Source organism: Ranitomeya imitator, chromosome 9, assembly GCF_032444005.1.
Source record: "Ranitomeya imitator isolate aRanImi1 chromosome 9, aRanImi1.pri, whole genome shotgun sequence".
Classification (NCBI taxonomy): Eukaryota; Metazoa; Chordata; class Amphibia; order Anura; family Dendrobatidae; genus Ranitomeya; species Ranitomeya imitator.
In genome coordinates, this window is record NC_091290.1 from 77379825 (window position 1) to 77394730 (window position 14906).

General features: G+C 41.0%; 1 protein-coding gene across 4 annotated transcripts in view; it reads right to left on the reverse strand.

The window, feature by feature from the left end:
* Positions 1-14906, reverse strand: part of MPPED2 (metallophosphoesterase domain containing 2) — a 289645-nt gene that overhangs the window by 25977 nt on the left and 248762 nt on the right. For all 4 annotated transcript variants that reach the window (XM_069740571.1, XM_069740572.1, XM_069740574.1 and 1 more), the window contains exon 5: positions 6410-6525. In XM_069740571.1, coding sequence (XP_069596672.1) covers positions 6410-6525 — 116 coding nt within the window. The remainder of the gene's footprint in view (positions 1-6409; positions 6526-14906) is intronic.

The following is a 14906-nucleotide window of genomic DNA, read 5'->3' on the forward strand; positions in this document are numbered from 1 at the left end:
CCCGCATGCGTCGCACAACGCAGCACAACGCATGTCCATGCGTCCCCCATGTTAAATATAGGGGCGCATGACGCATGCGTCGCCCGACGCAAACACGCAAAACGCTAATGTGAACGTAGCCTTACATGCGTTTTTTTCATCACCTGCGTTTGCGTTTTAAATGCTGCGTTTTTAAACGCAAATGTGAAACTAGCCTAAATGCTATTCACAGATAAAATAATTGTATACAATCTAAAGGTACCGTCACACTGAACGATATCGTTAACGATATCGTTGCTATTTGTGACGTAGCAACGATATCGTTAACTAAATCGTTCTGTGTGACAGCGACCAACGATCAGGCCCCTGCTGGGAGATCGTTGGTCGCTAGGGAAAGTCCAGCACTTTATTTTGTCGCTGGATCTCCCGCTGACATCGCTGAATCGGCGTGTGTGACGCCGATTCAGCAATGTCTTCACTGGTAACCAGGGTAAATATCGGGTTACTAAGCGCAGTGCCGCGCTTAGTAACCCGATGTTTACCCTGGTTACCGTTGTAAATGTAAAAAAACAAACACTACATAATTACATTCCTGGTGTCTGGTCATGTCCCTCGCCTTCAGCTTCCCGCACTGACTGGTGAGCGCCAGCCAGCCGTAAAGCAAAGCACAGCGGTGATGTCACCGCTGTACTTTACGGCCGGCGCTCAGTTAGTGCTAGAAGCTGAAGGCGAGAGACCTGACCAGACACCGGGAATGTAAGTATGTACTGTTTGTTTTTTTACATTTACAACGGTAACCAGGGTAAACATCGGGTTACTAAGCGCGGCCCTGCGCTTAGTAACCCGATGCTTACCCTGGTTACCCGGGTACTTCAGGATCGTTGGTCACTGGAGAGCTGTCTGCGTGACAGCTCTCCAGCGACCAAAAAGCGACGCTGCAGCGATCGACATCATTGTCGGTATCGCTGCAGCGTCGCTTAGTGTGACGGTACCTTAAGTATCAATGGGCACCAGTTTCTCTGGAACTCTATGTGGAACAAGCAATGATTAAAGGGTGGTGTCCTGTTTGGATATATTTGTTTTTTGGAGGGTTGTTGATAATAATCTTATCATAGGGAGTCCCCATGCTAAAACCTAGAGTAATCAGCTGTAATACTAGTAAACATACTCAGTTTGCTGCAATGCTATTTTCCCCCAAAATTAAAGGGCATCAGTCAGCAGATGAACCCTCCAAAGCTGTCTATATGGGCATGTAGTTCAGAGGAAGCTGAATACAATGATACCGTGCTATCTGTGATCCGATATCTTATTCCAGAGAAATCCATGTTTTTCTTATATGCGAATGAGCTGTTAAGATCTATGGGCCGGACATAGATCTCCTGAGAATCTGCCTCCAGAACTTATATAAAATCAGGAGAGAAGACTGTCAGCCATTACATGCCTCATACTGGTAACATCTCCTTTCGTTTAAAATAATCTTTGGTGGCAGATTCTCAGGATAATCAGTGTCCGGCCCATAGATCTTAAAGGCTCACTTACATATAAGAAAAACATGCATTTCTCTGGAATAAGACATTGGATCACAGATACAAGTGTATCATTGTATTCAGCTTACTTGACCTACATGCCCATATAGACTGCTTTGGGTGGTCCATCCTACTGACAGATTCATTTTAAGGATTACAATGTTCCTAATTAAATCATATTTACATAGTTATTAGGGTTGAAGGAAGTCTTAGGGTTTAAGTCCATCTAGTTCAACCCATAGCCTAACCTAACATGCCCTAACATGTTGATCTAGAGGAAGGCAAAAAAAACTCAATGTGGCAAATAGTAAGCTCCACATTGGGGAAAAAAATTCCTTCCCGACTCCACATACGGCAATCAGACTAGTTCCCTGGATCAACGCCCTATCAAGGAATCTAGTGTATATACCCTGCAACAATATACTTTTCCAGAAAGGCATCCAGTCCCCTCTTAAATTTAAGTAATGAATCACTCATTACAACATCATACGGCAGAGAGTTCCATAGTCTCACTGCTCTTACAGTAAAGAATCCGCGTCTGTTATTATGCTTAAACCTTCTTTCCTCCAGACGTAGAGGATGCCCCCTTGTCCCTGTCTCAGGTCTATGATTAAAAAGATCATCAGAAAGGTCTTTGTACTGTCCCCTCATATATTTATACATTAATGTAAGATCACCCCTTAGTCTTCGTTTTTCCAAACTAAATAGCCCCAAGTGTAACAACCTATCTTCCTATCTTGGTATTGCAGACCCCCCAGTCCTCTAATAACCTTGGCTGCTCTTCTCTGCACCCGTTCTAGTTCAGCTATGTCTTTCTTATACACCGGAGACCAGAACTGTGCACAGTATTCTAAGTGTGGTCGAACTAGTGAATTGTATAGAGGTAAAATTATGTTCTCCTCATGAGCATCTATGCCTCTTTTAATGCATCCCATTATTTTATTTGCCTTTGTAGCAGCTGCCCGACACTGGCCACTGAATATGAGTTTGTCATCCACCCATACACCCGGGTCTTTTTCATTGACGGTTTTGCCCAGAGTTTTAGAATTAAGCACATAGTTATACATCTTATTGCTTCTACCCAAGTGCATGACCTTACATTTATCCCCATTAAAGCTCATTTGCCATTTATCAGCCCAAGCTTCTACTTTACATAAATCATCCTGTAATATAAAATTGTCCTCCCCTGTATTGATTACCCTGCAGAGTTTAGTGTCATCTGCAAATATTGAAATTCTACTCTGAATGCCCCCTACAAGGTCATTAATAAATATGTTAAAAAGAAGAGGGCCCAATACTGACCCCTGTGGTACCCCACTGCTAACTGCGACCCAGTCCGAGGGTGTTCCATTAATAACCACCCTTTGTTTCCTATCCCTGAGCCAGCTCTCAACCCACTTACACATATTTTCCCCTATCCCCATTATTCTCATTTTATGTATCAACCTTTTGTGTGGCACCATATCAAAAGCTTTTGAAAAGTCCATATACACTACATCTACTGGGTTCCCTTGGTCCAGTCCGGAACTTACCTCTTCATAGAAACTGATCAAATTAGTCTGACATGAACGGTCCCTAGTAAACCCGTGCTGATAATGGGTCATGAGGTTATTCCTCTTCAGATACTCCAGTATAGCGTCCCTTAGAATGCCCTCCAGGATTTTACCCACAGTAGAGGTTAAGCTTACTGGCCTATAATTACCGAGTTCAGTTTTTGTCCCCTTTTTGAATATTGGCACCACGTTTGCTATACGCCAGTCCTGTGGCACAGACCCTGTTATTGTGGACTCTTTAAAGATTAAAAATAATGGTCTATCAATGACTGTACTTAATTCCTGCAGTACTCAGTAAGATGCTATATGTATGGGGCTCTCTGCAGGCTAATAGAGGAAGGTCCTGGAAGACTGAACAAGTCCTTTAAATGGCAGAACACACCTCAAATCTGACAGCAAACCCTACCGAACCTTGTTCTGTTACATCTATGATGGGGAGAGCTATCATTGTTTTAAAATTCCACTTATCTGATATATTTAGTTTAAAGAATGAAGTCTGCTTGATAGATGAAGCTTCTTTTTAACCCCATTTCCTCTGAAACAACTAAAGACATTACTTAATTGAAATGTAAAACCTCAATCCTCCACTAATCCTTCTCCAACCAGAGGCGATCGCCACACAAAGATGGGGGGAGTTACAAGTACACAATAAAAAAAAATAAAAAAATAAAAAAATCGAAAAAAAAAATAACAGAAAATAAGAGTTTTGCGGAAGGCTGGCCCTTTCTTGTTCTTCAATCATATTAACCCACTGAATGCCAATACGAGATGGCTATTCCTAGTGGAGTCTCAGAGAGGTTAAATGAAACTCAAGGATGTAATTTGTGGCATCATCGCAACATCTCAATTTACACAGCAGGGACTCTTCAATAAAAGGTAATTAAGAGAGATTGTGCTTTTAAATCCCCACAAGAAAAACTTGTTACACTACATTGCTTTATGCAGATTTTGTAAGATCGAAATCTAACAATAAAAGCAGCCTCCACATTATAGGGGGCCCAGGAGGAAGACAATGCACTGTGCTGCAATGGAGCAAGATCTGGGTACTACGGTGACACATGCCAAGATTAGTGACTTGCCTAAATAGCACATGTGAGTGCTAAAGATCACCATGCAGAGCGGCTCCTACTTGTCTACATAGCATATGTGAGTGCTCCAGATAACCACGCAGAGTGGCTCCTACTTGTCTACATAGCACATGTGAGTGCTCCAGATCACCATGCAGAGCGGCTCCTACTTGTCTACATAGCACATGTGAGTGCTCCAGATCACCATGCAGAGCGGCTCCTACTTGTCTACATAGCACATGTGAGCGCTCCACATCACCATGCAGAGCGGCTTCTACTTGTCTATATAGCACATGTGAGTGCTCCAGATCACTATGCACAGCGGCTCCTACTTGTCTACATAGCACATGTGAGTGCTCCACCTCACCATGCAGAGCGGCTCCTACTTGTCTACATAGCACATGTGAGTGCTCCAGATCACCATGCAGAGCGGCTCCTACTTGTCTACATAGCACATGTGAGTGCTCCACATCACCATGCAGAGCAAGCCCTACTTGTCGTGTGAGCTACATGCAGCCGTGAGCTCTTGTGTCATCTATATGACAAGTGGCCCCTGTTAGATATGGGAAAATGATATCTACTTGATATCATTTTCCTATCTGATGGAACCCCCTGTTAGATTCAGTTTGACCCAAAATACTTACTCCAAACTCAGCCCCCCCCCCTGCATTCCCCCAGGACATAAAGGGAAGTGAAATAGACCTCAGTGAATGGGACCTCATTATCCAGCAAAGGCACTTCCTCGGAGAGAGCCAATCAATGTTTTTCTTTGATTAACCCAAGCAACAAGGCATTTGAAGCTCTCTCCAAGGGGGGGGGGGGGGCAAAAAGCATAGACCCTGTGTCCCCAGCAATAATCACAGGGGTGTGAATTCGTGTGGAGGACCAGCCAAACTGGATTCCTTTGTCTGACGCAAGCCACATGCAGACTTCGTGGTACCACAGATTCCAGCAAGACTGAGATATTGAGTCTGGAAAATGACCTATAATAACAGAATGCAATATCTCTGAGCCTAGCTGAGCACATAATCGGAATCTGCATTCTTTTCCCCACGAGCCCATACCAGGCAGCCACCTCTAGCATTATTATTAGTGTTATTGAGTTACCGATCATAGCCACCATGAGTTAAATACAGTAGCCATATTTGGTCTCCCTGGACAGATAAAATCCAGCAGAACCCATTGGCACTGCTGCTGTTCCATTTGAACCTTCGGGCAGAAAGTTATGGGCCATCCATGGTTCTGCCTGGAAAATCATGTTCTCGGATATTGGAGGAGGGAGGCGGCCCAGCCGCCTCAAGGCTTGAGGAAGGCTCAGTGTGAGCCGAAACGTTGCACAGAGATGTGGGTTTGAATAAACTTTACAAGTTTTTCACCTCTGAAAGAAATTGGAGTGCTGCCTTCTTTTCTTCGTTTTGGTATATAACTTGGGTGGATGAATGGACCATCTTACCCAGGAGGCCTGGCACCCATCGGTGAGCATTGTGCTGTTCCAATTTTTTTACATACATACATTATATATATATATATATATATATCCAGCCTGGACTGGTGATATATATGGAGCCATTATATTGTGCCGGGTACTGCCAGGAGGTCTTACTTTTCCTTTGTATGCAATCAGAGTCTTGGGCACTTTTGCGGACACCATATGGTGGCACATGGAGCACTTCATCTACCTCTGTGCAGCCTCGGGGTACACAGCTCTGCCATGGGAGCAAAGCTCGTTATGTGTTTCAATTTGGACTAAATTCTGGCAATGCCTCATACCCGTGTACTCTGGAAAAGTCATCACCCTGTTTAAGTCTCTTAACGATTGCCTTTCCAGTCCTGCCTTACTGGTACCCCCCAACGATGACACCTGAATGCAGGGTGCACCACATGGGCAGCAGATGGAGCTAGCGCCAGACTAAAAAGAAGCTCTTAGATTTCTAGCCCATCCACTAAACCCATAAAACCGCAGAATTGGGAGCAGTTACCTGTCAGATAAATACAGTTAATAAAACAAATGGCTGAGCTGGAAGAGCTGCAGAACTGCTGTGGATATCCATTTAATTCTCCCCGGCACCAGTAAATCAGAAAATTTAATTTAAACAACACCTAGGAACTCTCCAGATCTGCTGGGTTTAATTATCATGCCGGGCTCCTGTAAAGGCATCAATTTTTTTCTTTATTCATTGCTTTGTGTGCAGAGGGAAAGCTGGTGCCCGGGATGGAAGATTCATGCTGGTTACATTAAAGGCCGCTTCTGTGTGTGTAAGGTGACAGAGTGTCTTTAACTTACCGAGGGGAGGGCCGTGAGTCATTAGAATGTCGATGCCCTCAGGGATAAGGTTCCACTTGTCAAGTAAAGACTGGCCTCTAGGAAGATTAAATCCCCATCCATTAAACCATGGTGTCCTGTAGAAAAAAGAAGGTCTTTTATCAGTAATAGCTTGTAAATAGATCTGTCACAGTAACATCAATTTCTTTATTTTTTAGTAATTTCTGTAATGGTTAGGGTATGCTGGGGATTTTACATTTTTCACTTCTCGGGGATTACTTTTCCATTGCATGTAAATTTGAGATACACACATGTATGTATGTATGTATGTATGTATGTATGTATGTATGTATGTATGTATGTATGTATATATGTATATATGTATATATATATATATATATATATATATATATATATATATATATATATATATATATATATACACACACACACACACACACACACACACCGGTATATATATATATATATATATATATATATATATATATATATATATATATATATATATATATATATATATATATTTTCGGGTACCAGTCCATATGCATTCACAAAAGAAGGCAGAACTCCATATTATGTGAGATAATGTGTAGGTGTTTATTCAAGCCCACATCTCCTTGCAACGTTTCGGCTCCAAATGAGAAAGGCTCATCAAGAATATGGAGTGCTGCCTTCTTTGGTGTATATATATATGCATATATGTATATATATGCATATATGTATATATATATATATATATATATATATATATATATATATATATATATATATATATATATATATATATATATATATATATATATACATACACACATACAGTGCCTTGCGAAAGTATTCGACCCCCTGGAACTTTTCAACCTTTTCCCACATATCATGCTTCACACATAAAGATACCAAGTGTAAAATTTTGGTGAAGAATCAACAACAAGTGGAACACAATTGTGAAGTTGAACGAAGTGTATTGGTTATTTTAAATTTTTGTGGAAATTCAAAAAATTAAAAGTGGGGAATACAATATCATGTGGCCCCTTTACTTTCAGTGCAGCAAACTCACTCCAGAAGTTCCTTGTGGATCTCTGAATGATCCAATGTTGTACTAAATGCCTAATGATGATAAATATAATCCACCTGTGTGTAATCAAGTCTCCGTATAAATGCACCTGCCCTGTGATAGTCTCAGGGTTCTGTTTGAAGCACAGACAGCATCATGAAGACCAAGGAACACAACAGGCAGGTCCGTGATACTGTTGTGGAGAAGTTTTAAGCTGGATTTGGATACAAAATGATTTCCAAAACTTTAAACATCCCAAGGAGCACTGTGCAAGCGATCATATTGAAATGGAAGGAGTATCATGCCACTGCAAATCTACCAAGACCCGGCCGTCCCTCTAAACTTTCATCTCAAACAAGGAGAAGACTGATCAGAGATGCAGCCAAGAGGCCCATATCCACTCTGGATGAACTGCAGAGATCTACAGCTGAGGTGGGACAGTCTGTCCATAGGACAACAATCAGTTGTACACAAATCTGGCCTTTATGGAAGAGTGGCAAGAAGAAAGCCATTTCTCAAAGATATCCATAAAAAGTGTTGTTTAAAATCTGCAACAAGCCACCTGGGAGACACACCAAACACGTGGAAGATGGTGCTCTGGTCAGATGAAACCAAAATCGAACTTTTTGGCAACAATGCCAAACGATATGTTTGGCGTAAGGGCAACACAGCTCATCACCCTCAACACAACATCCCCACTGTCAAACATGGTGGTGGCAGCATCATGATTTGGGCCTGCTTTCCTGCAGCAGGGACAGGGAAAATGGTTAAAATTGATGGGAAGATGGATGGAGCCAAATACAGGACCATTCTTGAAGAAAACCTGTTGGAGTCTGCAAAAGACCTGAGACTGGGACGGAGATTTTTCTTCCAACAAGACAATGATCCCAAACATAAAGCAAAATCTACAATGGAATGGTTCACAAATAAATGTATCCAGGTGTTAGAATGGCCAAGTCAAAGTCCAGCCCTCAATACAATCAAGAATCTGTGGAAAGAGCTGAAAACTGCTGTTCACAAACGATCTCCATCAAACCTCACTGAGCTCAAGCTGTTTGCAAAAGAAGAATGGGCAAGAATTTCAGTCTCTCGATGTACAAAATGGATAGATACATACCCCAAGCGACTTGCAACTGTAATCGCAGCAAAAGGTGGCGCAACAAAGTATTACATTAAAGGGGCTGAATAATATTGCACTCCCCACTTTTCAGTTTTTGAATTTCCACAAAAATTTAATATAACCAATAAATTTTGTTCAACTTCACAATTTTGTTCCACTTGTTGTTGATTCTTCACCAAAAATTTACATTTGGTATCTTTATGTTTGAAGCATATGTGGGAAAAGGTTGAAAAGTTCCAGGGGGCCCAATACTTTCGCAAGGCACTGTAATAATAATAATAATAATTTTTATTTATATAGCGCCAACATATTCCGCAGCGCTTTACAAATTATGTAACAGAAAAACCCACAATGGTCGCAGAAATAACTTGAATCTGACAGAAGTAATAATAAATGAATAATCTATGAAAATGAACAAATGAAAGTCAGACATTGCTTTCAACCATGCTTCCACAGAATAATTTAAAAAAAAACTCATGAAATAGGCCTGGACAGATATGATGGTACCACTGAAAATAATGTGACAATAGAGACATGTTAAATCATGGTGTGTCCACTAACTAGCATCACAGATGTCTACAATCTTAGAATCAGTGAGTGGGCCTGTATATAGGGCTGCAGATACTCACAGTGCTGTTTGGTGACATGGTGTGTATCACACTCAACATGGACCAGAGGAAGCGAAGGAAAGAGTTGTCTCAGGAGATTAGATAGAAAATTATAGGCAAACATGTTAAAAGTAAAAGTTATGAGACCATCTCCAAGCAGCTTGATGTTCCTTTGACTACAGTTGCACAAATAAAGATTATTATTATTACAGTTGCACATATTATTCAGAAATGTAAGATCTATGGGACTGTAGCCAACCTCCCTGGACGTGGCCGCAAGAGGAAAATTGATGACAAATCAAAGAGATGGATAATACGAATGGTAACAAAAGAGCCCAAAACTTCTAAACAGATTAAAGGTGAACTTCAAGATCAAGGAACATCAGCTTCAGATCGCACCATCAGTCGTTGTATGAGCCAAAGTGGACTTCATGGGAGACAACCAAGGAGGACACCATTGCTGAAAAAAAAAAAATCATAAAAAAGCCAGACGACTGGAATTTGCCAAAACTACATGTTGACAAGCTACAAAGCATCTGGGAGAAGGCACATCAGCTCTATGTTCACAGATGGAAAAATGAAGCATATCAAGAAAATAACACTGTCCCTACTGTGAAACATGAAGGAGGCTCTGTTATGTTCTGGGGCTGTTTTGCTGCATCTGGCTCAGGGTGTCTACAATCTGTGCAGGGTACAATGAAATCTCAAGACTATCAAGGGATTCTAGAGAGAAATGTGCTGCTCAGTGTCAGAAAGCTTGGTCTCAGTCGCAGGTCATGGGTCTTGCAACAGGATAATGAACTAAAACGCACAGCTAAAAACACCCAAGAATGGCTAAGAGGAAAACATTGGACTATTCTGAATAGTCTTCATGAGCTTCTATGAGCCTTGACTAAAATCCTATTGAGCATCTTTGGAAAGAGCTGAAACATGTCATCTGGAAAAGGCAACCTTCAAACACGAGACAACTAGAACAGTTTGCTCTTGAGGAGTGGGCCAGAATACCTGTCGAGACGTGCAGAAGTCTCATTGACAGTTACAGGAATCGTTTGATTGCAGTGATTGCCTCAAAAGGTTATGCATCAAAATATTAAGTTAAGGGTCCCATCATTTCTGTCCAGGCCTATTTCATGAGTTTTAATTATTTAAAAATTCTGTGGGAGCATGGTTGAAAAGCAATGTCTGACTTTAATTTGCTCATTTTCATAGATTTTTTTTTATTTATTATTATTTTTGTCAGATTCAAGTTATTTCTGTGACCATTATGGGCTTTTCTGTCATTAAACGAGGGGTACCAACAATTTTGACCACGTGTATGCTTGCCATTTACTCATCTTTCATGCATTACCCAGCTTGCAAAAATTTATAAACATATTAACACCGAAAGCAAAAATCAGATTATGTCAGACCCTTATCGATGACCATTGAAATATAATTAATAAAGAACAAAGACAATGCCAAGATATTAGACAGGTACTTGTCACTCGTGCTCACTAATGAACCGACTGTGGCAGGTATTATTCAGCAAGGCAGAAATCAAAATTTCATCACCTGATATAACTAAATGAACACAAATAAAAATATGTCTGTGTCTGAGTAAATTAAATATCATACTCCTTGAAAAAGCCGCCTGGCGAAACGTACATTGGAGCTATTAGGCATTTATATATGGTAATTTTTTAATTTATTCATGTACTGTATGTTTTTATCTGCTGGGTGTTTTGCATTTAATTATTTACTCTGTCGATGTAGATTTACATTGATATGTAATATTTATCTATAATATTAACCCTGCTGCTATACGTTTATACTATTTTCATATTTAAGAACCATACCATATTATTAGACCCATTTTCTACACGTTTTTCCCTGTGTTAGATTCATTCCCCTCTATATGTATTTTTATTCTCTCTACTAACATGCAGTTGTTCTTATATTGATGCATTAATAAAAAATTACATTTTATTAATTATCCTATTAAGTCTATTGGCTTTTGTGGTTGCATAAATAAACTAAATATTGACAAAGCCCCCAGCATTCATCCATGCATATTGAGGGAGTTGAGCTAAGTAATTCTTAGATTGCTGTGTCATCTTCTTATAATAGGGGTGATGCCACAGGATAGGAATGGCTGATGTGGTACCGATATTTAAGAAGGTGGATCCCTGCAACTTCTGCTAAGTTTGACATCAGTAGTGTGCACATTTTTTCAAGGTATTTCAAGAGATGATCTTCAAAAGTATAATGTAGGAAAAATGGAGGAGTAAAAGGCACAATATGGTCTTATCTGATGTTAAAAGCCAATAAGGTACAGGGAATTGCTCACCTGGTATAGATGTGTATCACACAACAAAGGTCAAGCTTAAATTTGTCAGCTGCTGCAGTCCCACAGGTTAACAAATTGTTGAAATGCCAGAAGAGAACCAATAGATGGGTCATATGCACTGCTGATGGAGATCCGGAAGAAAGGTCTTGAACCATTTTTCCGCATCTCCATCAGCAGTATGAGGACCCACCAATTGGTTCTCTTCTGGAACTTCAAAAGGATAAAGCAGAGAATGGTGTAATACCTGACAGCATGAACTCATAAAAGACAGGTAGTATCTTACCAACATGTTGGGTTTCTATGAGGAGGTAAGTGCTAATCTGGATGTTGGTAATGCAGCTAATGTGACTTATGTGGTACAGTATAAAATGCCTTTTCAAAGTCCAGATAGCAGCCTTCTACTAAAGCTCCAGAAGCAAGGACTAAGGGACGCTATATGAAAATGGGTGATAAATGGTTTCCTGTCATTTAACCAAAGTCCTGGTAAATGGTACAACGACTTTGTACGTTGTCTACATAGGATTAAGTCAGCAGTGCGGACCACAAGGATCTGTGTTAGGACCAGTTCTTGGGATTGAGAGTTAAGTGTCAGTCTTTACTGATGCCAAAAAACTTTGTAGGATAATAAAAACTGAGCGAGCCTGTATAATATTACAGAACCATCTGCATAAGATGTGTGCATGGGCAAACGCATGGCAGATGAGGTTTATCAATGAGAAATGTAAAGCAATGCACCTAAGCTGGAGTAATGGTACTGCTGCATTTCCCCTTAGCACAGAATGATGATGTGGAGAGGGCTCAGGAGCGGTTATATAACCGGCATCTCTAACAGCAGCAGGCTGACGTGAGCTCCGATCACTACTGCTGTGCACCATTTAAAAGGAATTTGTTTCCAGGATAAACCCTCCTAAGCAGTCTATATGGGCATGTAGGTCATGGGGAAACTGAATACCTTGATATCTGTGATCCTATGTCTTATTCCAGAGAAATCTAGGCTTTTCTTATATGTAAATTACCTCTTCCATCCTATGGGGAGGATGTTGCCTGGAAGATAACTCTGCCTCCAGAGCTTATTTTAAATAAAAGAGGGAGTGAGAGACAAGTAACTAAGGTCCCTTTCAAACATCAGGTTTTTGCCATCAGTCACAATCCCTTGGCTCAGTAAATCGACGGATCCGTCGCAGATTGTGAAAAACTGATGCAAAGGATTTGTTTTTTCAACGGATCTGGCTAATTGGATCGGAGCATGCGCAGTTAAAAAAACCCAAAATCCATCGCCAGATTTAGTCATTTGACGGATCCGGTGCCCATAGGCTTCCATTCGAGCTGTCCGTTTTTTCGACGGAGACAAAAAACGTTACTTTGTCCGTTGTCTCCGGCTGCCAAACAAAGGATTTTCGACGGATCTGGCGAACAATGGATGAAAAAAATGGATCCGGCATATCCTTTTTTAAAAAAAATTCGACAGAATGCATGCAGCTGCACACTCCAGTCCTGAGTGCCGAAGACAGTGCCAGGTGTTGATGTGAGAGACTCGTGCAAGTTTCTCTATTTGCACAGGCAAGTGTGACACCGGCCATACGGCTCCTACTCACTTGAGCGAGACTCGGATAAGTCTCGCACGGCAATACCCCGGCACTACACCCAGCACTCAGGAGCGGAGTTTGCAGCTTTATGTATTCCTATGCGGCTGCACGCTCCAATCTGAGTGTCGGGTGCAGAGCCAGGTTTTAAACATGCAAGACTCATCCGAGTTGCTTGCAAGTGAGTAGGAGCCCTTCTAATCACACACAGCTCTGCAGTGAGTTCAGGAGAGCAGTGAACGGCCATTACATCTCACACTGGTAACAATGGTAACTCCCCCTTCATATAAAATAAGCTCTGGAGGCAGAGTTATCTTCCAGGCACTGTTCTCCTCAGAGCCTGGAGGATGTCATTTATTTAACAGCAACAAGACACCTGATATAAGACATACAGGTGTGTGATTTTTTTTTAGCAATCTATAATCTGTATGCTCATATTAATAGTTTAGATCAAATGTGGTGACAGATCCTTTTTAAATGACTCTTCTGTAACAGTGGCACTAAAATGAAGCAGTGGTCTATGTGCAGGCATCCATCATCCTCTCGAGACTTGATTGTGGTCAAAATAGCAGACAAAGGACTGATGAAGGCCCCCGTCACTGCCATTGTAGTACTCCTTTGAAGCTCAGCCAAAGGGTTGAAAATCAAGTCTGAGTTTCATAGGAGAATATGATTATCTCTATATGCTTCATTACTGTTGCATTCCAAGGAGCAATGTAAGAAACCAATAAAAGGAACTAATAAAAATTCTAAAGTTATTCAAAAATACATTAAAAAGACAAAAGTGTTTGGGGGCTGTAGATGCAGGATATCAAAATTAAGAGCAGGAGGGACATCTTTCTTGCCATTTCCCTCTTTGTAGCTACTGTAAGTAGTGTAACACGTTATCAGTACCATAATGGAGTCTATATGGCCTGTAGGATAATAGTCCACTTTAATTTCAAAGTAAACTCAGCCTATCAGTGCAGATGCCGGTCATTATCAATAAGGAATCTTAGGCTGCTTATGAATTTACCTCCAAAAAGCAAATTATTATTTTGAATGTCACCTTCAGATAAGGTGGCTGTGTTGGTCCTCCATTCCTGCATTCTGATTGGGTTCTGAACCACATAATCCAGACATATCTGCCCATGGGGAATCCTCCAACATAACTAACCTGAATATATGGACTTGTGCTCAGTTACCTTTCTCTGAGCTGCAGATGGACAGAGTGGAATGATGCAAAAAAAAAAAAAATAAGTATTCAGACATCCTATTGCCGAAGTATGTCAGAGCAAAGCATGGGGATTTGTCATGGCTGATTAAACACTGGTGCAGTGGGTAATCTGACAAGGGTGGAAGAATGTGTGAGGACAATTTCTTGACTCATCTTTAACATGCATGGCTGAGAAAGTTTTCAAAAGCCACTTGACTGAAGAGCCCGAAGAAACCGAATGCTAAAATAATACACGGTACAATAGAGAACCTATACGTGACATATATAGGTAAGGATTGTGTGTGCAAAATCTGCTGTGTTTAACAGTTCACGTAAACTGGATGGGATTTTATGAAATCTCATTTTCACAATGCTTCTAAAGAAGCTGCGGAGCTGTGCCATGGACGGCCGATGCTCTCCTGCTCCATAGAATAATCCTGCGCCTATTACATTAATGGAATGAGGTTCTCTCTAAAGCCTCCCGAACTCTCTAAAGGCTGACCACTGCCGCATACACAGGAATGCTCGGCTAGGTAGAGAGCTCCTGGGATCTCTAGGAAAGCTGGATTCATTTCACAGTGGCTTATCTCCTGGAGAACAAAGAATTGTCCCTC